Here is a 25,926-nt window from a genome sequence, read left to right on the forward strand (position 1 = left end):
GATAGAGGTGAGGGGTCCTAAGGGAAACCGGGGAGCCCCAATGGACAGGACAGAGAAGGGACGGGCCCAGCAGCAGGCTCCCAATGGATCCCACTGCCACCTCAACCATGGCTGCTGATGTCCTCCCCACACAGGCTGTGCTGACAGGGTGTGCCTCCACAGGTGGGCTACAGGGCAGCCAAAGTCATCCAGCCACTCTCCCAGCGCAGCCAGCTGGGGCAGATGTCTCGGGAGAATGCCAGGGAAGAAAGGACAGCCCAAGGCCAGGGTAGGCTGGAGGAAGAGGGCAACCCGTGGGGCCTGCTGGGGCTCTGAGATTGAAGGAGCACTCGGTGCGAAGGGCTCTTTCTCCCCTTGGTCTCTCTTCTCTCAGAATGCCTTCCTGGCTGCCTTCCTGCGCGCCTGTCTCCCGAGGGCAAGCCTCTCTCTAGGCAGGGTCAGAGCCTCAGTAGCGGTGTGGGGCGCTTTCAATGATGCGTCTCTCGTCACTGCTGGGGGAGTCGGCTGCCTCTGAGTCACTGCTGTCCTCTTCCTCTTGCTGGCCCCCAGCAACCCCTGCCACACCGGCCTGCTGGTTCTGGTAGGACTGGAGAGGACGAAAAGCAGAGAGAGCAAGAGCTCAACAGCCTACCATAACCTCTCCTTGAAGACACGTATGCATGCACCATCACGGTGTCCCCTCCCCATCTCCTCCGCAGTCTCTCTTCCTCCCCCATGGCCTCATCAGCCATACCAACAGCTTTCATCGGGGTCCGGGGCCCTCATCAGGGGTATTTGCCATAGATGTGCCCCGTCATTCCCCCAGGCCACTCACCTCCATGGGGTTCACGATAATGGTGAGAGCAGAGTCGTCCCAGAAGAGGTCGGGGTCTTTCGGGTCAGTGGAAGCCCCTGAGGGTCCGCCAGCTCCGGAGACGCGGCGGTGAAGGGAGTGGATGCGCACTAGGCCCAGGATGACCATGAGCGCCAGGAAGCCCACACACACCACAATGATGAGAGTCGCGGCACTGGGAACCACTGTCGGGAGAAGCAAGGCCTCAGCGGGACACAGCACACCTGGGGGACTCGGGCACAGGGGCTGTCGGGTGCTGGGGGAAGAGACTGCACACGGAAGAGGTCCTGGGAAGAGAAGACCGCCTGCCCTCAAGGAGGTCTTGAGACGTGACTAACTTGAGAAATTGGAAGAAAAATAGACCCCACCAAGAGGGGTCAACAAGAAGGAAGTGAAGAAAGGCTGCTCCAAAGGCCAAAGACACACAGATAGGAAGGGGGTGTGCAAAGAGAGCTGGGTGGTGTGGAGAAGCCCCCAGCCTAGTGCTGCCTTGAACAGCCATATTGTCTCTGGAAAAATGGTAAAGACTAGAAGCTGCCTATGTCTTCCTGCCTGAACCTTCCCTGGGAAACACCTATCTCCCAGAGGGAAAGAGAGGGGCAGCTACAGGGGATTGACTGGGATGAGAAGAGAAACAGCTCTAAGTCTAGCCTGATGACCAGAGGAGTTGCTGTCCCCAAGGCTGGTGACAGGTCCCAGTGGCAAGGAATGGCCCCTTCACTTACCCACCTGGTCTGAGCTCAGTCCTGCTCCGTGGCAACTCCCTTCTCCTTGTAGGCCTGGGGTTCCTGGTCCTGCGGGGCTTCTGTCCCTCCCCAGTCTCTCCCCTGGGTGTCCCTCCTTCTAACCCTGCGCCCCCAGGCCTACCGCCCTGTAGCCTCATTCTGATGCCCAGGTTGAGGGGTGCATGGACTCTCACGGGCAGTGAGAAGCAGAAAGGCACGTGCACTCTCACATGGACTTTGGAGCTGATGGTGGACAAGCAGACGTGCACGCACAGGCACATGCCAACGAGGAGCGAGTGGACACACAGCTGGACAAGCATCGCCAGGCCCCACACCCGAGCCAGCCCTCCAGTTGCCCACACACCTGCCTGTACCAGCCACCTAGCAGCCTGCTCACACAGCAGGCTTAATGGGACATGCGTCAGCATTTCTAGCACGGCACCAAAGATCCGTATAGGCAGCGTCACCCAACTCCCTACCAGCTGGGCAAACCAAGCAACCCCCTGAAGGAAGACGGAAGCACCACAGGCATGGGCCCTAAGGGCCACAGAACAAGCGGCTGTACCCACAACCTGAGCCCCCTTCTGCACACACACACAGGGCACCCGGAGAAACATAAGGAGCCAAAGCAGGGGGACCACGAACCCCCGTGACAGCAAGTGAAGGAAGAGACCCCACAGATGCACTCCCAAGCCCACAGCCCTCTTGGGCAGCTGGATCACTACCTGCCACATGGGCTCACACTCTCTTCACACCCCAGACAGTGTGTGTGTGTGTGTGTGTGTGTGTCCCAGACACATCGAGACTAGCAGTCACACAAGCAAGCCATACACGTAGACGTCACATTGCAGCCCAGCCTCAAATTTACCTGCATCCTAAAACTCTTGCCTGAAGAAACAGAACAGCATAGAGACAGTATAAAAGCCCCACACACCCAGCCGCAAACCCCTCTTGCCAGCACCAAGCATGGAAACAGCCACCACTCCAGGACCAACCAGGTAAATGGAGAATGCCAGCCCTGGCTGCCACACACCTCCCTGGGGCCGCCCTGATGGCTCTCTGACAAGCTGGTTCACATCCTGACCTGATCCATGGCCCATTTGGAACCAGTTGCCAAACACAGCTAACTCTGTGGGGGTGGTGCCAGCAGGCTCACTAGGCACTGGCTCCAAGGCAAAGATGGGCCTGGTTGAATCAGCATTTCTCAATGCCTGGGCATGGGGGAGGAAGGGGAAAGGGGACAGGGCTTCTCTTTCTGTAACGTGCTCAGAATAACCCCTCTCAGGTCCCCAGGTCATTGGACAAGTCCAAGGAGTAATGACCCTGCCAGCAGTTGGCCCGGGTGGCCAAGCCTAGGCAATCCCACTTTCAGAGTGCAAGCCACAACAGGTGACCTTACACTAATAATGAACCCAAATCAGATGCATCTGTACCCCTGAGGCCCTGACATAATGACGGAAATGACAAGTTGATTACCATGAACATGAAGTGACATCAAAAATGACAAAATGCAGACACTCCAGCAGTAGGCCAACAACTCTGATTCATTAGGACAAGCCAGTAGGTTGGGAGAATTTCTAAATTAGCTACCGGCTTCAAATCGCCCATTAGATCTTGCTGCATATGAGCTATGCAGAGAATCCTGGCCTCGAGTGACCACTGCAGCTAACATTAAGGGGTGTTTAGCAAATGGTTTATGTGATCGTAGAGACACTGTTGAAAGCACTGTCTATAGACCAGCAAAACACCACCCCCTTGATGAAGAAAGGACCTCGGAAGAGATGTCCTTCTGCGCCCAGTCCCTACCCTATGATCCCACACTTCTTTAGGCTCCTTTTTGTGGTAGCTGCCAGCTCGGATTTTTGACTCAGATTTTGCACAGCTCTGCAACCACACAGCAGCTCACAGCAGACACTTGGTAAGAACTGACATCCGTCCCCGGCTTCATCCATCTCAAGCTCCTCCCTCCATTGTCCCTCTTCCTTGCTTCCTAATTCTTTTCTCTTTAAAGCACTTTGGGTCCGGCTTGTTTTATTTTGGTTTCATGAGATGGCATTTCGCTTTGTTGCCTGAGCTGGATTTGAACTCCTGGGCTGGAGTAATCCTCCTGCCTCCACCCCAAGTAGCTAGAAGCATAAGGACACAACGCTGTGCCAGGCTTATTTTCTCCCTTTCTTCTCTTCTTTCTTTCAGTCATTAACCCTGAGAGAATTAGTCATCTTTTTAGAAGGAATTCTCTTTTTTCTTTTGCTTTTTGTTGTTTCCTTATGCAGGGTTCCACAAGGCTGTTTTCATACCCCAGTACCCCAATATTCTTTCCATTCTACTCCATTACTCAGATTCGTCCCTTTGTTTCTTTTTAATACTATTTCTTTGCATGTCTTGCTGTGGTGTCTCAGGTACTTATGAACATCAAAGTAGAGAAATGGTCCCCAAAGTTTGCTCAGCAATGGAGTTACATGGGGATCTTTAAAGTTAAACCCTGATAGAGCTGACCAGATGGCTCAGTGGGTAAGGGTGTCTGCAAGTCTAGTGGCCCGAGTTCCATCCCTGGAAAGCACGGGAAGACAGAAGACAATAACTGGCTCCACAAAGTTGTCCTCTGACCTCTGACACATGTGCCCACATATACACTTCACACACACCCAAACACACAATATTAATTAATTAGTTAATTAGAATTAAGTCAAATAAAAAAAAACCACTGATACCTGACTCGAATCAACTTGGGGTACCAATCACCAAGAAATTTTAGAGTTCCTCATACAATAGACGTGAATCAGTGTTTGGGATAACAGTGTAATGTCTTCATCATCTTTCGCTCCTTAACTATTCTCAAATGCTCACTCTATCATCCTCCTTCTGCCTGCCTAGGACCTCTTTCTCTCCAGGACACAAGTGCAAACTCCACATATATCTCAAAATTGCCCTTGACCATTCTTATTCACCGGGATCTCTTGTCTGATGTGTAAGAAGCTGCACAGAAGTTAGCCTCTGTCTCTGGAGGAGATGGTAGAGCTACATCCACTCTCGCATACACCTAACTAGTCTACAGCTCACCTACCTCTGAGGTGGTAGAGCTACTTCTACTGCAGCTTTAGAGTAGTTCAGCTTCATGAAGCCCTAGTTCTGCAAAGCAGTGCTTGGACTTAGGGGATGAAGGGGAAGACATACCTTGGTGTCAGAAGCAGTGTACGAAAGAGGTTTGGTAAATGTGCGAACTCAAGCTGTATCACTCACAAATGGCCTCAGAAAAATGGTGAACTCTGTGCCTTCTAGGGCCAAAATAAGGGAAGAGGCAAAGGGTAGGTAGTTGCTGTCTATTGAAATCTCAATAGGAAGTGTGGTTGACCTAGATGTAAGTCACAAAAGGACATAGCACACAAGGGTCAGAGCAGCCCTGGCAAAGCAGGGGGATGAGAGATGACAAACACTGTCTGTGGAGCCAGCCAGGACAAAGCACGCTGGGCAGAAGCCCTGGGCAGTTAGAACAAGGACATCCCTCCTGGGACCTCAAACCAAAGACAGAAAGGACTGCAATCAGAGCCATGGCATCCAGATCCAGCTTGAGTCTACCCATGGGAGCAGAGCCCAGCATCCAACCCAACAAAAGGCTCATGAGGTGACCCAGTGGCCAAGAGCTCCTCTGGGAATTGCCTAAAGAGCCTGTGACTTTTGCTGCTTTTCAAAAGTGACGGTCTGTGGTCTTTGGGGTGGGCTTAATGCTTAAAACATTGACATGATCTCTAGAGTCAACCATGACAAGAGCAGATACTGAAGTTAGGTAAGTTCACTGGGCCAAAAGCAAGGTGTGTCTCAAAAGTGACAAAAATAAATAAATGCACCTCCAAACAGGCTTTAAAAATAATTCTAAAAGGGTTCCCAAAAGTCACTCTCAGCAATGTACAACCATTGTTCAGATTTTAACAACTTATTTTATAATCTTAAGTGTAAGCATCAGGTTATAAGATGGTGTGATGTCAACTCTATAAATTATAGATAGATAGAAGACACATACATAGATACATGATAGACAGACAGTCAGACAGACAGACAGATAGAGATAGATAGACAGATGAATGAAACACAGTAGAAACATAACATGCCCTAGCAGGAGGCAGCCTCACTTTGACAGAAGTAAGGCTGACTTTTCTTCTTTATACTCATGTTTTCTCCCTTCTGCTTTTAATTTTTCTTTTGCAATCAAGCAACCCTTTGTATTAGAAAACAAACATTGAGCTACTCATAAAGGACCATAACCAGCCAGCAAGACTGCCCCATCCACAAAAATATTCTTGGGCTTTTACAGAGAACATACAATTACATGTTTAATAGTACCTACTCTTTCCACAGGGTGGGGTGGCTATTCTGTAATTCTTTGTAGTGTGTGTGTGTGTGTGTGTGTGTGTGTGTGTGTGTGTGTGTGTGTGTTAAGGTATATCCCACAGTACATGTATGGAGAGCCCAATTTTCAGGGTTCTGTCTCTCTTTCTACTTTGTAGATCCCAGGGGTCGAACTCAGACTATTAGGTTTGAGAACACGTGTCTTTACCCAATGAGCTATTTTGTCACCTCCCTCATTGTCTTCTTTCCCCCCCCCCCTTAATAGACAGGTCTCATCACATAGCTCAAGCAGGGTTCCCTCTTGTCCGTCCCAGCCTCTTGAGTGCTGGCACCCTAAGCATGCACACCACATATAACACCTAAAAGCCCTTTATTCTCACTAAAAGCCGCATCTTCAGGTAGTACTGGTATGCCATAGGCACTAAATTAATAACTTCACTGCAGAAGAGCTCTAGATGCCAGCTAACCTGACATTAGGAGCAGGGAGGGCAGCAAGAATAATAAAATGCCTACACCCCTCACTGCCTTGTGATTCCAGGCTTGAGCACCCGGCACCGACTCAGGATTCACCTTCATAGTGGAGTTAACAGTCCGGGGACGGGGAGAGAGATGCACAAGTTATCCCACAGCCATCACTAAGGCAGGTACCATGGAGAGCAGAATCTACTGTCTCACCCTCCTCCCCTCCCAAGGATATAGGGACGGGGGTCATGCCACACCCCTCAGGCCCACTAAGCTTACTTACTGGAGTTCCGGTGGGAGCTGGCCAAGCTGTGCCCAGCCATCTCAGGAGGAGGCTGATGACCCCGGTGCAGGAACTGCTGCGAGCTGAGCACATGGCTGGGGTGGGCCACCCGGTTCATGCTATGAAGGACATTGACCTGGGGAAAGGGAGGACTCTGTAGGTACAACTGCTTCTCACCAGGGCCCTTTCCACCCCACTCCAAGCTCACTCAGTACACCCCTCTCTCATTTGGGGTAGGGGCTCCTACCACATAATGTGTGTGGAGCTTAGAGGACAACTTGCAGGAGAGCGTTCTCTCTGCCTTGCAGTTTCTGAGGACCACATTCAAGCAGGCCGTTGGGCTTAGCAGTGAGCCAAATTGCCCATCCCTACCACTTTAACCATCACCCCACATCTCCTCCTCCTCTGCCTCCTCCATCTGTCATGGGTCTAGGAGTCTTCAATGCAACAAAGTCCCTGTCCATCAAGCTGCTATCCGAGGCTGATACATCCTGGCTCCTTGCCAGGAGCAGGTGACCTGGAAAGGAATGGGATTCTCTGAGTACCTCCACGATGAATTCATTGCTGGAGTAACGGCCATTCATCTCTGAGCAGGAAAGCCTGAATTTCCTGGCATACAGGGCGGCTCCACGTCGGAGCCGATAATGAGCATGCCTCAGGATCTCTTCGTACACAGTGATGGTCTCCACCCCTGGGGAATAAGAAGACAAGCTCAGTGGAGAGGCCAGTGGAGGGAGGTACAGGGCAGCACCCTGACTCAGGCTCCAACCAGCTGACAACACAATGGAAGGGATGGTTAGACCCATCCCTCAACAGAGGCATAAGTGGACATACACTGATCTACAGGGGTAGAGCAAGCAAAGCCACATTTGCTTCTCTGTCCTTCTTCTCTCCTAGTCTTGTGGCTTCTGGGACTCCCCAGGGATGAAAGAATCTAGATAGCTATAGAAAAAAAAAGGCAAAGACCACAAGTGGTGGCGGTGCACACCTTTAATCCCAGCCCTTGGGAAGCAGAGACAGGTGGTCTTTGTAAGTTCGAGGCCAGCCTGGTCTACAGAGTGAGTTCCAGTTCAGGCTACAGAGAAACCCTGTCTTGAAAAATAAAATTAAAAAAAAGGAAAAAAGGGCAAAGACATCCTCCAAGGGAAGGAAGATAATAGACAGAAGGGATACAGCTTTGGTGAGGGACTGGTCATTGTCACCTTTTCCCATTCTCCCTCCCGCATGCAGCTGCCTCTGCAAAGCACCAACCATCAATCCGCACCATTCACTGAGTGAGCACTTAAAGCTATGGAGGATGCAGGAAAGGACAGATACACACATCAAAGAGCTACAAGACTCCAAAGCTGGCTGGGGAAGACGGAGGCAGGAGAGAGATGGCAAAGACCTAAAGGGACACAGAAATAGAACATGGAAAGGAGGGGGAGCCAGGCTCTGGAGAGCAGAGAGAAGAGAGGGGTTCAGAGATGGATTCAGAGCCCAGGCACACGTCTCTCAATATGGAAACCAAAGGGCCTTCCAGCTAAGAAGGAACAAAATGGCATTTGACCAGCATCCTGGGAAGGAAGAAAGAGCCATGTCTCACACACACACACACACACACACACACACACACACACACACACGCACGCATGCACGCACGCACACATGCACACTGGGCCTCACTGACCAGCAATGGTGAGGTAGGCAGATGTGTTGGTGAGCTCCAGGCCTCGCTGCTGCAAGGATGCCATGTCCAAGAGCAGGCTTTCTCGCTCAGGGTCTAGGTCATCTCCCACCAGAGAAATTTCACAGCCATCCAGGTTGTGTACAATCTCATCTGACATGCGTGTATCTGTCACTGTGAGGGAGAGTTGAGGTCCAGGTCAGAGCTGTGCCCACTGAGGTTCTGAGACCAGCCACTGTCATTGCATTGTGGCCACTCCTCCTCCCCACCCAGGGCCATTCTTTAAGGAAGGAAAACATTGTCATGAACATCAACATGCAACATTCCCTTGTACTTGTGGCTTCCCACGGGCTCTGGTTTTGGAGGGTGAGTTGTTCCCAGTCACACTGACACAAGAGAAAGCTATTCCATTCTACCCGCCATGGTGATATCTTCCTTACAAAAATAAAGACCGTCTGGGGGTCAGAGAAAGGAGCTTGCCACTAGCAGAGAGAAGGAGCAAGCTGCAGCAAACCTTACCTCCTTAGCATCTCAGCAACCTCCATAGTCACTCCCTCACTCTAGTCACAGACATCACTGTCCTCTGGACCACATCATTCCTCGGGGTTATCCTTACCTGTGCCCTGCCAACTCTCATCTGCTTTGGCCTCCACCTGGTGAGAAATGGAGCAGGTGATCTGAAGATCAGGGAACAAAGGAACCCCCTCAGCTCCCTCAAAGTCCGCTGCTGGGCGGGCAAAATGAGTTGTGCCACTCAGAAGGATCTGGGGAGCATCAGGCTGAAGGACTACCACATAGCCTTCCACTTCGGGGATGGAGACACAGGACTCTTCACTGAAGCACCTATATGAGAAGAGAGGCAGCTTGTCACTCCCTTGAAAACCTAGAGTCTGCCCAAGCATGATGGTGCATGCCTCTGACCCCAGCACTTGGAGACAGTCAGGTGGATCTGTGTGAACCCAAGGCCAACCTGGTCTACATACAAGTTCTAGGTCAGCCAGAGCTTCACAGTGAGACTGCGTCTCAAGAAACAGAAGTCTAGAGTCTTTTAATACCTCTGAGCCCCTCTGAGAGTAAGGGGAAGAGAGAATGCAATGCCAACCTCCCTATACCCAACCCCCCACAGCAAAATCCTTCCTTGTATGGCATTGCTGTAGGAAAAGCAGAGGGTAAGATAGCCTCAGCCTGCGGAGTGATCATGTCATCAAGGCTGTAAACTATGGGAAGTCTGACACGTTCTATTTTAACAAATTTAAAAAAAGGAAACTAATAAATTGTGCATACACTGCTATTTTGCAGCCTCTTTCTGCCTTTCCGCCAAGCATGGTAACACATGCCTGTAACCCCAGCACTCAAGGGGCTGAGACAGGAGGATTGCAAGTGCACGACTACCTGGGCTAAAACTCTGTCTCAAAAAAATTTAAGTATATACACATAGCTCCTTACCCAGTGACAGTTGCATGGGTTCAGTAAAATATCTGCCATATATGTGCCCCAAAACATCCAACACTAACAGTGTTGGGGTATCTATCAATAATGTCCGTGTGTGTGTGTGTGTGTGTGTGTGTGCGTGTGTGTTCTATTACATCTGCCCAGAAGACTTGCTCAGCCAACCAACCAGCTATGCTCCCAGATACTCTCCAGCCCTAGCCCTTGCAGAGCACCCTGACCCCTCACAATCTCAAGCTCTTGTTAGCTTATGAAGCATTTTGTCACATTACTTCCTTACAGCAGTGTTTCTGATAAGGATAAGACACCAAAGCTTGGAGTCATGCATGATAGTGCCATCTCTAATTCCAGCATTCAAGAGGCTGAGGTAGGAGGATTACTGAGTTCAAGGCTACACATCAGAGTACCAAGCCAGCCTTGGCCAAATAGGAAGATCTTGCATCCAAAAATTAATTAATTAATTAATTAATTAAAAGAGTATGACACATATAGCTAAACACTAATTACCAAACAGAGGGATACTACAGTGATGTAGTGTCATACATTACATGTTTAGGACAACACTATTCAATATAAACTTATTAATATTCTTCAGTTGCAATAATAGAAGTGTCTTCTATCTACTATAAGACACTTAAAATAGCTTAATATAGTAAATCAATATTTTGTGTCTCTGCAGTTAATGACTGTGATCACAGCAAACTTGTTCTCTACTTCAAACATATGATTCAATATATTTTTTTTAAAAACCCTTGATGTGGTAATATTTTGTTTATGCTCTAACAAATAAAGCTTGCCTGAAGATCAGAGGGCAGAGCTAGCCACTATCTAACCATAGAAATCTGGAGGTCTGTGCAGACAGACAGGAAGAGGTATGGCTACACAGAGAGAGGAAAATAAGGCAGGAGGAGACAGGAACTCGGTCTCTTTTTTGGCTGGGAAGTGGAGGAGATAAAGTGTGCCTGTGGTTTGCTCCTTTGTCTCTCTAACCTTTCAGCATTTACCCCTTTATCTGACTCCGGGTTTTCATTATTAAGACCTACTAGAACCCATGCTACACCTTGGTTCTCTCAGGATACTGTAGTTCAGTTCCAGTGTGTCAGGTTGGGTAACTCCAGCTCCAGGGACACTGATGCCCTCTTCTGGCCTCCAACAGCAGTTGCACACAGAAGCACATACACAGACAAACACTTATACACATAACTAAAAGAGTTGAAAAAGTAGAATTTGAGGAACTTGGTAGTCTCTCAGTAAAAGAATAACATTCTAAGCTTGGTGTGATGGGGCATACCTGTAATCCCAGAGCTCACGAGATGGAAGCAACTAAGTCCCTGTGATTTCTTGGCCAACCTAGTCTACAAATCAAGATCCAAGCCAGTCAGGGCTACATGGTGAGTGAGGCTCTACATAAATGCCAAAATAAAAATTTTAAAATGTCAGGGAAGAGAAAAGGAAGGAAGGAAATACTGGGCCACACCAGCAGTATTTTCATAGAGTCAAGTCTTCAGCCAGAATCCAACTGCAGCCTATGTCTGAAGCCTGATTTATACCAGGGAAATTTCCCCTCCGTCTCTCACCGTCTCTGTGTACCTACCACCACAGGACAACAAAGCAAGACAGCCTTGACCAAACTACAGTGCCTCAGCCTTCACATCCCAGTCTCCCAACCTACGAGAAATAAACCTCAGTTTTCATAAATCCCCCATCTCAGCTGCCCCATCATACAACAAAGTCAGTCAGGAAACTGTGAAAGTGAAAGCAGCTTTGGAACCAGGAAATGAGTTAGAGGCTGAAACACTTTTGAAGGGAATGCAGGGGAAGGGGCTGTGTTACCATAAACGGGGGATTAAGGAGATTCTATTGAGGACTCGGAGAGAAGAAACCACTTTGTTTTGTTTTGGCGAGTCCAGAGCTCACCGGTTGGTTACGTTGGATGGCAGAGGGCTCTGAGGGTGACTGTCTCCCTCACTGACCGCCCCCCACCATCTCATCTCTAGGGTTACAGATGCACGCCACCTCCTGGCTTCTTCTTGCCAGTGTTGGAGTTCTGAAATCAGGTTCATGCTTGAGGAGTGGGCACTTTAACTACCCAGCCAGCTCCCCAGTATGGAACTTCTTAGAGACGACTGAAGATGTCATAATCAGGATTTTGCTAGAGATATGGTTCATATGGGCCATTCTGCTGAGGTCTAATGAGGAGATGGGAGTGCGGAGTCTCTTGTGGAAACCAGAGTAAGGTTTCCTTGTGAATACTGACAAAGGACTGAGCTGCGTTCTGTCCAAGTCTGGGCATTTTTGGAAGCAGAACTTAAACTCAATGAACAAGAAGAGCTGGCAGGGGCTGGAAATATGGTTTAGCAGTGAAGAATGCTCCCTGCTCTGCCAAAGGATGCTAATTTCGTTCCCAGCATCCACTTCTGCAGTTCATAACTGCCTGGGACTCCAGCTCCTAGGAATCTGGTGCCCTCTTCTGGATTCCACAGGCTCTCACAAGCACAAACACGTGCATACTTTTTAAAAGGATAGTTAGTGACTCTAAGGCAAATATTGAAGAAGTTGCGTGTCTAGTTATAGGATTATAATGAAAGAAAACTAATTTAGAGATGGAATTCATAATTCAAAAGCAAACAACTTATGGATTTGAAGGATTCACAGCCTCCCAAGAAAAGAATGAATAAGCAGACAAGAACGTAGTAAGCGAATGATCCCTTGACAAAGGGATTAGTGTGGACAGAAGGAAGGTGCTGTCAATCAAGACAGTGGAAAAATAAAGACATTTCAGACCTCTTCAAGGCAGCCAGCCTTGGGGTGTGGAGAGAAATCAACATTCCAGGCCTGGGTCACTTCAGGTCTCTTCTCCCCACCCCCTTTCCCATCCCCCACCCCCTTTCCCATCCCCACCACACACACACACACACACACACTACCGTAGTCAGTCATGGTTAACCATCCCAGGTGCAGCTTGGATCACCTACGAGAGCACACACAGGCTTTGGTAGCATCCAAGTGGTGGCTATTAGAGAGAAGGGAGCATGGTTCATTTCACCTTGGTCTCAAACCATGTCACAGAGAGCCCCAAGAGTCATGAGGGCAGAGACAATATAGACAGTGTCAAGGCAATACTGAATGGAACAGTCAGTCCTCCAGAGCAATGAAGGCAAAGTCACCAGAGACAGCAGAGCTGCAGAGCTCCCAGCATGGGTCACCAGCCTGGCAAAGCTACTGTTAGAGCTGTTACATAACTGATCCCAGCGAGTCATGGAAGGAGGGCTGTCCGATGCCTTCTGGCTGACCCCCATTCCAGTTCTAGGAGCAGCACACGGAGTGGAGGTTATTTGAAAGCTTTTCAGTTGTTTTGTGACAGGAGCCTCATTGTAGCCCAGGGTGGCTTTGTTCAAACTCTCTGTGTAGCCAAGCATAACCTTAAATTTCTAATCCTCCTATCTCCACCTTCTAGGTTCTGGGACTGTAAGTCATGTGCCAGTTTGTGTTGTGCTGGGACTCAAACTCAGGACAAGCAAGTCCACCAACTGAGACCCATTCTCTAACTCATTACTCTTAAATCTTAAGCTTTGAAATTGGCACAGCTGGAGAGACAGCTCCACCAGCAAAGTACTCACCACGCAAGCATGAATCCCTGAGTTTAGCTCTCCAGCACCCCATAAGAGCTGGGCATGGCGATGCATGCCTGTACCGGAAGTGCTGGGGTAGCAGGGACAGGAGGATCGTTGAACTTACTAGCTAGCCAATCTAGGCAAATCGGCACACTCCAGATTCAGTGAGACCCGTCCCAAAGGATAAGGTACAGAGTGGCGGAGAAGGACACCTGCTGTTCATCTCTGGCCTCCACTCATATGCACACACGTTCACATACAAACAAGTGCATGTATGCATATGCAAAAAAGGAAATAAGACATGATATTAGGTAAGCAGGTGAGGCACACTTAGAACCCCAGCACTCAGGAGGCTGAAGCAGGAGGGTCACAGGTTCAAGGCCAGTTTGGGCTGCCTGGTGAGAAGCTGTCAGTCCTGACCACTAGAGGGAGTGCTTGGAGGCAGCTTTCTCTGTTTCCTTCATTCTTCTCCCTTTTGGGACGGGTGTGTCTAAACTATGGGTATTCCTTTCATTGTTCTGGAGAAACAGCTAATCCTCTCAGTCATTGTACGGGCAAAGAAGAAACCCAGGGTTTATCAGCCCCTGTATCGCACCTAGATCTCGTCTGGTAATACTCAAGACTGTGGGTGTTTTTTGAGCATATACTGGGATGAGACAGGACTGTTGGAGTGGAATGGATGTAGTTAGGCCCAGCGGGATACAGCCTCATAAATGGGACAGTACTGTCTAGAAGAGAGAGGGGCTTCTGCTTAACAGATCCCTCCCTCTCGTGTTCAAGTTCTTTCTCTTGGTCCCTTCCTCTTCTTAGTCCCTCCTTCCTGTCTCTTCTCCCTCCTCCTCTCCCTCCTCACTTCCCCCTTCCCAGTCTCTCAGCTATTCCGTTAGGGGATGATAGTGCAAGGAGTCCCTAGCCGGACACTGGCCACCAATCTTAGACTTCCCAGCCTCTAGAACTGTAAGAAAAAGTAAATCTTGATCTTTCTAAACTACCCAGTCTCAGGCATTTTATTATAGTAACACAAAATAGACTAAAGCCAGGCATGGTGGCAGATGCCTGTGATCCCAGCCTGATTCAGGAAGCTGAGGCAGGAAGACCACTGTGAGTTTAAGGACAGCTTGGGCAACAGAGTAAGACTCTGTCTCAAAAACAAGAAGGGAAAAAGGCTGATTCAGCCTTCTTGAACAAACAGTCTTGGAAAATGGGTTGTGGTTCTGCAGGTCTAGGGACTCTGGTCTCTGTGACTGGATTAGGTGAAAGGATTTGGAGGAGAGGACTGAAGTCATCAGCACATCGGGTTGACTGCTAGAACTACAGAAAAAGCCGAGCCCTCAGCAGGTGCGATGGGCTCGGAGCCCCTGGAAAGAGCCTGTCATAACCTACAAATGGTCCCAGCTGCCTGGGAATGGAGCACAGGCAGCAGCAGACCTAGGCTGCACTCATACCCTAGGGGATTCGAACGGAAGAGAAGGCTATACCAGCTTCGAAAGCCAAATGAACCATCTGGCATAGACATTCTGTGTGCACCCAAACTTCACACTGCCAGCGAATATGGTCACCCCAGAATGAGTGGGGGAAAAAATGGAAAAATAAAAGTGAAGATTCAAAAGAAGGACTAATTCTTTCTGGGCAAGATAGTAATAGAGTATTTATATATATTTTAAAAAAAAGAAGGTAGAAAGAATCGGGAAAATTAGCAACTGGGGCAGCTTTGAAAGGGTGAAGGACTTTGCACAGCTGGGAGTTATATCAAGGACGAAGAACACACTTCAAGGAGTGACAGAGAAGCAATAAAGCCAGCAGGGGCGGAGGCCTTGAATCAGTGATTAGATTAGTGTTTCCTTTGCAGTTTTATGACACAGACCTCATGGTGTCTGTTTCATTAAAAAATGGTCTGGTTTGAGCTAGGCATGACAGTGTACACCTTTAATTCCATCACATTGGAAGCTGAAACAGGAGGGTCTCAATCAAAGCCAGCCTGCATCAAATGGCAAGACCATGTATTTAAAAGGAGGAGGAGGAGAAGGAAAAAGCAAAAAGAAAAAGAAAAAAGTCTGATTTAAGATCACTGGAACAGCCTGGGGTAGGGGAGAAAAAGAATTAAATCAACTAGCTGGAAAGGTAAGACAAAAGGGCAGGGTAGAGTAATGAGGGATTGGAGTTCAAGAGTTAAGTTTCAGATGCCCAAGCTCAGGGACAGGTCCTGTGTGATTTGACAATTAATGGGGCATAAAGGACAAAGATAGGGAAGAGTCAAAGATGACTCAGGGGACTGGGGCCTGAGTGACTTCAAGGTCAGAGATGTCATTAGAAAAGAAGTTAGAAGCACTGGCCCCTTTGGGCATGGGTTATTGAAAGCCAATTATTTCAGCATTGGCTCATCTAGGTTGAGGCTACAGCAAACAGGTATAAAGTCAAGAACCACCGAGAGGACAAAGCTAGAGAAAAAAGATGGTGGTGGTCATCTATCCAGGGGCTAATGTCAAGTAAGCAGCTCTCCAAGAAATACATCTTTCTAAAGTTTAAATCATTTGATTCTGCCAATCCTGATGGTACAGGCCTATAATTTCAGCTCCTAGAGAGGCTGAGGCAGGAAGATCACAAAGTCAAGGCCTGCATGAGCTGCAGAACAAGTTCTCAGACATCCTTGTCAACTCAATAAGAACCTGTGTCTCAAGAAAAATGTGAAAATAGAGCCAGGGATATAGCTCAGTGATCGAGCACTTGCCTATTATGCACAAGGCTCTCATACCAGCAAAAAGTGGAGGATGGGGCAACTTGCATAAATCTGACTTTAAATGATCAGAAATCCAAACACTGGAAACAAGAAGCTGGGAAAACCATACAGATGAAGAGAAAGGATGTATCTCAGGGGACAGGGCTGATGGGCAGCTCTGTCTCTGCTATGAGATGGACACACACACGCAACGCACGCACGCACGCACACGCGCACACACACGAACCTCCAAATTGTTTCCTATGACTTCAAGAAAGTGAGGAGGACCAGCCACATAGTAGCCCAGAGGAAAATAAGGGCTGGCAAGTATTAGCTTGAATTAGAAAGACACTTGCCTAGCATGGACAACAGCCAGGGCTTGATCCCCAAACTCCACATAAGCTGATGTGGTGACATGTGACTACAACCATAGGACCTGAGAAATAAAAGCTAGAGGACAGAGAGACCAAGGCCATCCTCAGTTATATAGTGACTTTGAGGCCAGCATGGACTACATGAGACCCTGGAGAGACAGAAATAAAGGGAAGAAAGGAAGATATCTCATTTTTAAAATGTCAAGGCCTCGTCCCTCTTCTGAAAAGACCAAAATCAGTTTCCAAGCCTAGGTGGGAATGAGGTAGCAAAGACCCTGACACAAGCCTTCTGGGATGCCCTGCAGGAGATCTACCCTTGACCAAAACACAGTCCGACCCCCTGCTGTAGCTCCTGAGTACATGGATGGACTGAGGCACCTTCTTGGTTTCTGAGGGATGGAGATGCCTTAAGAATTCTGACTAGAGGGATTGAGAGATGGCTCAGGGGTTAAGAGCATTGCTCCCAGAGACCCCAGGTTCAGGTCACCGCAACCACATGGCACATCAATACAGATTATAACTCCATCTCTAAGCGATCTATGGATGCCCTCTTCCAGCCTCTGCCAGCACTGCACAAATGTAGTATGCAGACATACATGCAGGCAACACACCCACACACATAAGATAGATACTCAATAGTCTGCAGTCTGACTCCACAGTGTAACCTCAGGACGGCCCAGCAGCCCCCTCCACAGGTCTGACTGGAGCCTGGTAAATGTGCCAGCTTCCCACAGGCCTCGGTGTCCCTCTCTCAAGATATCTGAAGTCAAATGCTTTGGGGAATTTATGGAGAAACTGAGGCCGAGAAGGGAGAGCACATGAAACCCAACTCCCAAATTGTGTGGCCCACCCACTAGATGGCAGTACTCCTAAAACTGCCCTACATACCCCAAGTAGGGTTGAAAATGCCTTCACAGAGGGACTGGTAACACCCACATAACGGGTAGCTTGGCAAGCGTTTGGTCCAGATTGTAGCATTTAGTTCATAACAATTCCACTGGTCAGGTTTTATTATCCCTCGAGTTGTTTTTTTAAATACCTAATAAATACCTAAACCTTGAAATCCTCATTTTTTTTTTCTGCTAAGGAACTCAAAAATCATCCCATTAGAATACAAAGTTCAGCAAACCTTTCCCATAAATCGCTCTTTTGGAGCCTGTCCCCACTACTCACCTGCCAGGGCACTATAAAAGCAACCATGAACAGTAGGCAAACAGGCAGGGCTGTGTTCCATTAAAACTTTCCAGACTAGACAGCAGGCCAGATTTTGTCTGGGACCATTCGTGGTCCAGGTTCATCAGATTCATTTTGCAAAAGCTTGGTGAAGTAAGACTAAAATAGGCAAAAGCAAGCAGAGCTCACCATTTGCCCAAGGTCATCCAAAGAATTAGTATCGAGTCAGAATTAATTCCAGGTGCCCCAGCTTCCAACCTCTCTGTCCCATTTTATATATCAGCATAGAGAAGATCAGAACACCCAAACCCTGGCAAGACACTTTTCGCAGAGAGGAACAGATTGGCAAACCTGATTCTGGCCCAAGCTCTTCTATGCACATGACCTTCAACAGGTCAACTATCTTCTCTCAGTGCTCAGAGGGGGACATGAAATGAGGAAGGTGTGGCTAGCTCTAGTGACGTCCTAAGACCTCCCACCCATCACTCACTTGACAGCGGTGGTGAGGCGCAGCGGCCTGACGCCGGGTGTGGCAAAGCGCAGAGTGTTCATGTAAGCCACATGCTGCAGGGCATGGTTGAAGGTCTCCACATCATCCCCTTCCAGGGTGAGCAGGGACTGCGAGGGGTTCACGTGGACCTGGGTCCCAGACACAGACAGAACTAAGAGCAACACCAGGAGGCAGGAGACGAAAGGTGCAGAAGTGTGGAGGGTCAAGGGGAGGGGCAAGGGCATGCCGGGGAAAGAGAGGGAGTGGAGGGGGCTATACCTTCATGCCTTTGCCCAGGCTCTCGAAATCCCTATAGTCCAGCCCCTCCCGACATGCATAGAGGCACTCGATGACCTCACGGCTCTCCAGGCGACCTGAGCGCACGCTGAAACCAGCCAGGTAGCCGTGGAAGTAGTGGTGGATCGGCAAGGGGTCTCCTAGAGCAGGAACACAGGAGCAGGCCAGGTGGTGAGAGGAGAGGGGAGGGGGTGGGGCCGAGGGGGAGGGCTGATAGACAGGGGCAAGGAAAAACTCACAGACAGCTTGAGAAAGAAAATGAAAATATGGAAATAAAAGAGATGAGAGGTGAGAAAGAAGCGGGGTGGGCTGGGAGGGGGCGTGGATGGAGAAGACCGATGAGGCAAAAGGCAGGACCGAATTTCCGCCTAGCATGTGTGAGGCTCGGGTGTCCCCTGGCAGCACAGGTGAAGAAAAATGAGCTCTGGGTTCGTCCCCTGGCAGCACAGGTAGAAGAAAAATGAGCGGGGGGGGGGGGGGGGGGACACAATGAGGAAGGGGAGGAGAGGGGGGGCAGGTGAAAGGCTTCTGAGAGAAGCGAGGAAGAAACCCACAGTCAAGAGGAACATTCGAAACCAACAGGAAGTGAGGGGTCTGAGAGAGGCAGTCTTTCCAGGGACATGCAGGGACTCCAGGATGAATGTGTGTGATCTTCACAGATGCCTGGACTGTCCCCTCCTGTATCTGCTTTCTGCCGTGTGGAAACCTTACTACACTCTAGGAGCAGGGGGAAAAACACCCAGAATCCAGGCAAGCTATGCCCAGACTTCCTGCTCCGAGAACACCCTGCTTGGTAAACGTTTAGAAACTACCATGGTGGCATGTGAAGCAGAACCTAGAAAGGCTGGATAGGGGCAGACAGCTGGGATTAAAACTCCGGTCTCCATTTCTCAGACACGGTGTACCTGGGGTTGTGTCTGTACTGTTGTCTCCTCCTTTATCCTTGTCTTTGTTCTTCTCTTCTGGGAACCAAGGGAAAAAAGTGTCAGTGATCTGAGGGCTGTGACCAGAAGTTCCAGAATTCTCCCAAGTCACCTCAGCCTGTAGGGTTGGCAGGCTCCCGGCAGAGCCCCAACCCCTCTTATACCATCCCCACTCTCGCAGGCCTCTGTTACAGATCACTCTATTGCTGAGGAGACAGGAATGTTCTGGTAAGATTAGTACACAAATGGAAGACTTCCAGTCCTCTGAAAGATTCCTGTCCTCCTGCGAGGGAGAGGCCGTGGAGATTGCCATCTCTTTGAGGAAACAGACTGAGAGCTGGCTGGAGTTACACTGTAGACTTATGGATGGAAATTCCACCCAGTTTACATAATGCAGGGAGAGGGTATCAGAAGCGAGGTTCCCCTCCAGCAGAAATCATTCGGAGAAGTCTCCCTGCTCAGCTGTACACAGAGATGCAGGAGGTAGCCTCTGCAGAGGGACAGGCCACTCTTGCTCCTCACCTGACCACCTCCCCTCAGCCCTAAGCCACTGAGACTCTACTGAGGTCAGGGGACCCACCAGTCCAGCAGGCCCCAATCATGAGTGCAGGTTCCCTCCTGGGTGGGTGGATGAGCCCATTGTCATGGATGAGAGCAGGGTCGAAGGAGATGCCATCAGTATAGAGTGTAACTGTGGGGAACTCGAGGTTCAGGGCGTAGTGGTGCCACTCGTCGTCACATACCTGGGGTGCAGAGTGAGGGCAAGAGCCCCTCAGTTACTTGCTTTCCAAGCCCCGGCCCTGCTCCATGTCCTGGAGACAAGACAGTTCTACACATCCCCAGCTCTACCAGCAGGGCCGCCCACCCAGCTCAAGGAATGGCATCATTGTCCAAAATCTGCAAGGCAGGCAACCTCATATAGAAAACCCCAAGAGTTAGGGGAACCTTTAAAACTACAAATAGAGCTAGGTACTGGAGTACATGCCTAAAGTCCAGCAACTCAGAAGGATGAGACAGGACGAACACTTGAGTCCAGGAGTTTGAAGGTTAACTGGGCAACACAACAAGCTCTTGTCTCAAAAAATAAAGTAACAACAACAAAAACCCTGCTATGTTGTAAATGAATTTTTCCAAAGTTGTTTGTGAATGGATAGATGGATGATACTGTGATTTCCAGGTGGTTTCTAACCCAACAGCAACCTCTGGGGCATCTACTGCTTCACTTTGCCATTCTCCTGGAGTCATCAAGGAGCAGAGGGAGAGATGGGGGTCTCTTCCTTACCTACTTACCAGTACTGGGATCCCTCCCTGCTCCCTGCTCTACATCCCATTCCTAGGAGGATCCTAGCCTACTCATAGGACTGTTCCTCAGTCCACACTCACACTGGCAATACTGCCATGTCCATCTCCAGCCCAGAGCTTGCCCCGAATTCTGGGCTTTCCACTCAGATGCCTCACGGCCATTTCAAATGTAATATGCACAAGATGGAAGCCCTCACATCCCATCCTCCACTCAAGCCACTAGCAGGTGCTTTCATCTCAGGGTCAAGCAAAACTAACAGCTGTGGGTTTCTACTTAGACTCTCCATCTCCATGGTCCCCAGGCCCTTTAGTGTGAAGTCACAACAGTTCCATTGCTCGACTTACCTCCTCTTCTTCTTTGTACTGGAGACAGAACCTAGGACTTTGGGCTTCTGAGGCAAGCACTCTACCTCCAAGCATATCCCTGGTCCAGTCTTTTTCTGACTTTTTATTTCTTCTTTGTTTGGTGGGTTTGGGGTTATTGGTTTGTTTGCTTGCTTGCTTGTTTATTTGTTTGTTTGTTTGAGATAGGGTTCTACATGTAGCCCTAGCTGTCCTAGAACTCATTTTTTAGACCTGGATATCCTCAAACTCACTGAGATCCACCTGTCTCTGTCTCTGCCTCTGCCTCGAGTGTTGGGATTAAAGGTATGAGCCATAAGCCATCATGGCTGATGGTTTGGATTTTTTGAGTCAGAGTCTCTTGTTGCCTGGGCTAGCCTCAACCTCGCCAGAGCCTTGAACTTCTGACCCCTCTGTAGGCACCATGACATATAATTGTATGTAGCACTGGAGAATGAGCCTAGAACTGTTCTCAGCTCCTCTCACATCCCATCCTCCACACCCAAACCACCAACAGACACTTTCCTCTCAGGGCCAAACAAAACTGACAGCTGTGGGTTTCTATGTAGGACTCTCCATCCCTGGACCACTATTAGTAGGCAGGCACTCAGTCAACTGAGCTGTACCCCAGACAAACGATGGTGGTGATGATGATGATGATGACGACAGTTATGATGATGTTTGAAAAACAAAAACAAAGTCTCACTAAATTGCCAGGAAAGTCTTGAACTTTCAGTCCTCCTGCCCAACCTCTGAGGTAGCTGGGATCGCTGGCCTGTGCCACTAGGCCTGGCTTACTTCCACTCCTCTACCTCATCAGCATGGTCCTCCCACGAATGCCCAAGTGACCACCTTCAAATACAACTCTGACCACGTCATAGTCCTGCTTTAAGGCCTTCACACTGGGCTTCCTAAAGACACAGCCCATCTCTCCAAGCGTCCTTCAGCCCTTCCCCATTGTCTGCTATGTCCCAGCCCCGCCCACCTCCACTAGAGGCTGGCTTAGAGGTCAAGGGTTGACTTGCACACACTGGCTCCTGGGCTAGATCCTCAACTCTGTCAAAAAGAGGAGATGGGGAGAGAAACAGAAGGCAAAGGAGGGACAAAGAAAAAGATAAAATAGCTTACCTACTCAACTAAAATATAAGCTAACTGAAATCGAGTATTTTGGTTCATATTCTATTAATATTATTTAACTCCATTGTACCCTAGAATCTATCTGTTGAAAAGGCAGCACTTAATTGGTGTTTAGTAGATGTTTTAAATAAATGAGGATACAGAACATTTAAAGAGAAGGACTAGAGAGGCAACTTGGTGATAGAGCACTGCCCTAGCCCTGTGTCCAGACACTAGAGATTCTTACAATGAGACTGGAGAGATGGCTCAATGATTAACAGCACTCTGTCTCACTTAAGAGCTGTTCTTCCAGCTGGGCAGTGGTGGTCCACGCCTTTAATCCCAGCACTCAGGAGGCAGAGGCAGGTGCATCTCTGTTACTTTGAGGCCAGCCTAGTCTACAGAGCTAGTTCAAGGACAGCCAAGGCTACACAAAGAAACTCTGTCTTGAAAAAATAAATTACTGAAAACCAGTAGGCTTCCCAATCAACACTGAACTTGACCCCAGCATTGCTCAGTTTCCTGGTTACGACTAAGAGTCGGGGACAGATACTGTTACATGAGTTATATATAAGAAGAGAATGAAATAAAACAAGGGTCAGGATGGATGGCCGGGTTTGGTAGAGTTGCCCCAACTTCCCTTCAATCCATGAATGGACCAGACAACCTGGGGTAGACTAATCAGGGACTGAGGCTGGAGGAGGGCCATTCAAAGAGCAACAACCCAGAAGCTGGGAAACACTCTCCCTAAAAGTTAGCTCCACCCACCCAGCCCTGTGGGAGGCAGGCAGGCCCCTGTCTCACCTGCTCCAGCTTCCAGAGGAACTTGACTGGCCGCGCACTCTCAAGCAGTGGCCAGTAGAGGAAGGAGATTCTGCAGCCATGGACAGTCAGTGAGTAGTGAGAGAAGCCATCCTCTAAGGGGACAGAAATGGGAACAGCAGTCAAACACAGGCCTGAGGCAAGAAAAGGTTCCAGGTGGCAGCTGGGGGTCCTGTCTCTTGTGCTCTCATTTTTTCTCTGTCATTGAAAGGAACATGCGGAGACAAAGCCAGTCAGCTCCTAGGGAAAGGATGGGTAAACCACTAATTTCCATGTGCAGTGGTGGCCTTCATGGGTGAAAAGACAGGACAGGGATGCAGGCACACACTAACGTGGCAACTGCCAATGAGGATAATGTTGTCTGGGAGTCAGTCCCTCTGCGCCTAGAGCAGGAACATCTCAGCAAGTCACAGAATCACAGGGGTGTCAGATCCTGCCCACGAACTGGGCATGGTGGCATTTGCCATAGTCACAGCGAGGCAAAAGGACCTCTTGAGTCCAGGAGTTCAGCCTAAGCAACACAGCAGGCTCCATCTCTTTTTCTTGGGGTGGTGTGGGAAGTACAATGAGGCCTTTCTGTGACCTCAGCACTCAGAAGGCGACGTAGCAAAACTGTCTATTTCAAACTACTAAGCAAAACTAGCACTGGCAACTTACAAATTAAAAGAGGGGAGGAAACCTGCCAACAGTCTGCACTGAGTGGTGACAGGTGGCAAGTGCAGGACAAGGAGCCAGTGTCCACCCTCAGGTTAGGGCCCCAAGGAGGGCTCACCATTCTGAACTGTGTTACACACGATGGTCTCCTCCTCCTTCTTCCCCTTGTTGGGAGTCACACCATGCTTCATCCAGAAGGACAGGGTAAAGTGGTCACTAAGGCCATCCTGCGGCCCAGAGCCCAGCCCTGCTGGGCCACCCAGGGGAACTTGCACAGCTTGGGTGCCATTGAACCAGTAGATGAGGCTGCTGTCCTGGCTGTAGTGCACCGAGAGTCCCGCTGTCCAGTTGGCGTTGGGGCCAGGCATGGGCAGCAGGTCTACCTCCCCAGTAGCAGCACCTGCAGAGGTACCAACAGAATCAGAGCTGAGGCACAGAAGATGAGGAAATGGGAAGGAATGCTGACAACTATTCGCCACCTCTTGGAGCCTTTCAAAGACAAGAGGATAGCTCTCTTTCTTCTAGAAAAGCCTCTCATTAACTCAGCCCATTCACCAACTCTTCCTTGCTCTCAAATATTGTGCGTCGAGTACTGGGCCCATCTTCACCATCTTCACCACCATCTACCAGCCCTTTGGGCCACCAAAGCTCCCAAACACGCCTCAACTCCCATGGCGAAATAAATACCTGTGATGGCTTGAGGAGTCAGCTTTCAGAAAGGGGACAGAGAGGGTGAGGGGTGGTTGGGAAGGGATGGCCCTGGGGGAGTGGAGATGCACGCACCACAGAGCTTCCGCAATGCCCTCTCGGAGTAGTTGTCTCGGTCACAGCCCTTGGCCACATGGCTGGTCTGCAGCTCTATGGTGGCCTGAATGTTCCACAGTGGCTCGTCACAGGTCTCCAGGCGGATGCCAGGGAACAAAGCCAAACTCCCTGCGCCTGGGGCATACTCGATCCTTTTGTTCCAGCCTGCACAGGTGAGACAGGAGAGAAGGCAGATGGTAAGGCAGGCCCTCCGGCCATGGGCACTGACTGCAGCTCCTAGGAAAATGGCCTGCCTGGTAAAGCACGGCCAGCATCTAGCTAGCATTCCGTCCATGGTCATCAGATGAGGTAAGAAAAAATTGGAAGAAAGAAGAAAAATGACAGGTGATTTTCGAGCAGACCCCTGCCGAGCACCTCACCTTGCCAGCTGGGCTTGCAGGTGGGTTTCACCTGGATCTCTACCTCCGCGTCATCTGCCGTGCGCTTCTTCCCACAGTCATACGCTGTCACTGTGAACTTGTAGAGTTTCTCACCACTGTATTGTAGCTTCTCTGTGTTCTCGATGTTGCCTGAAGTATGAAACGGGAGGACAGACAGGTCAGGTGCACCGGAGGAAGCCCACTGAGGCACAGGAGGCGGAAGAGGGCAAGCGTCAACTGGTGCATTTATCAGCAGAATATGGGAAAGAGGTATCGGTGAGGGAAAAGGGGCCCCCACACAGAGCAACGCCCTGGGTCAGACCTCAAGGGAGCAGAGGAGGCTGGGAAACTAGGGACAGAGAAGACTCACCATCGTTGTCGATGAGGAAAGGGATGTTGGGTGTAAGGATCTCATAGTAGCAGATCTGGCTGTACTGAGGGGAGCAGTCGCCATCAATGGCTTCCACGCGTAAGATGCGATCATACAACTTCCCCTCTGTCACTGCAGCGCGGTACAGACGCTCCACAAACACTGGGGCAAACTCATTCACATCGTTGACACGAACGTGCACGGTTGCCCTGTACCCATAGGAACAGAATGGACATGGAAACGTTAGGCAGCTGCAAATACTGAGCAGGAGTCCAGATGGGGACCGGGAGGAGGGAGCCAGTCTACCCTTGAGACTGCTCATGCCCACTCTGCAGGGCACTAAGCTGTGCTAGAGTCGTAGCAATTATAAAACCATACCAGGGAAAGGGCCCAATGAAGAGGGCCAATGACATGGGGAAGAATAAACAAGCCCTAGAGAACTCCAGAAGCCGTCTTGGTGATTTCTGTCCAGAAGACTGTATTGAATGAGAAAAAGAGAATAAATAGGTTCTGCACACATCTGTTCAGCTGTCTGTTCCTGCCTATCTACGCATTCCATAGCACACACAGCTCTGGGTGTAGTTGGGGAGCCCTCATTAGGATGCCAAGGTGAAGGGAGGGGCAAAAAATAAAAAATACATAGATTCAGCAGGTCCCTGACTTAACAAAAGTCAAATCTTACAGAAGAAATGAGAAAGATGTAGACAAAAAAAAAAAAAAAAAAAAAAAAAAAAAGTTAAGACCAGCCATCAGAAAAGTGGCATTTAACTGGAAGTTATAAGTTGCCT

General features: G+C 49.4%; 1 protein-coding gene across 1 annotated transcript in view; it reads right to left on the reverse strand.

Annotated features, from left to right (window-relative positions):
• Positions 1-356: 356 nt before the first annotated feature.
• Positions 357-25,926, reverse strand: part of Clstn3 (calsyntenin 3) — a 29,671-nt gene continuing 4,101 nt past the window's right edge. The window contains exons 4-18 of the mRNA XM_051173038.1: positions 25,139-25,347; positions 24,769-24,918; positions 24,368-24,553; positions 23,703-23,984; positions 22,913-23,025; positions 19,929-20,091; positions 19,331-19,387; positions 18,408-18,565; positions 18,129-18,277; positions 8,929-9,155; positions 8,316-8,486; positions 7,192-7,337; positions 6,647-6,782; positions 815-1,017; positions 357-586 (exon numbers count right to left, since the gene is read on the reverse strand). Coding sequence (XP_051028995.1) covers positions 446-586; positions 815-1,017; positions 6,647-6,782; positions 7,192-7,337; positions 8,316-8,486; positions 8,929-9,155; positions 18,129-18,277; positions 18,408-18,565; positions 19,331-19,387; positions 19,929-20,091; positions 22,913-23,025; positions 23,703-23,984; positions 24,368-24,553; positions 24,769-24,918; positions 25,139-25,347 — 2,491 coding nt within the window. The 3' untranslated portion in view covers positions 357-445. The remainder of the gene's footprint in view (positions 587-814; positions 1,018-6,646; positions 6,783-7,191; positions 7,338-8,315; positions 8,487-8,928; positions 9,156-18,128; positions 18,278-18,407; positions 18,566-19,330; positions 19,388-19,928; positions 20,092-22,912; positions 23,026-23,702; positions 23,985-24,367; positions 24,554-24,768; positions 24,919-25,138; positions 25,348-25,926) is intronic.

This window comes from Phodopus roborovskii, unplaced genomic scaffold, assembly GCF_943737965.1.
Source record: "Phodopus roborovskii unplaced genomic scaffold, PHOROB, whole genome shotgun sequence".
Taxonomy (NCBI): domain Eukaryota; kingdom Metazoa; phylum Chordata; class Mammalia; order Rodentia; family Cricetidae; genus Phodopus; species Phodopus roborovskii.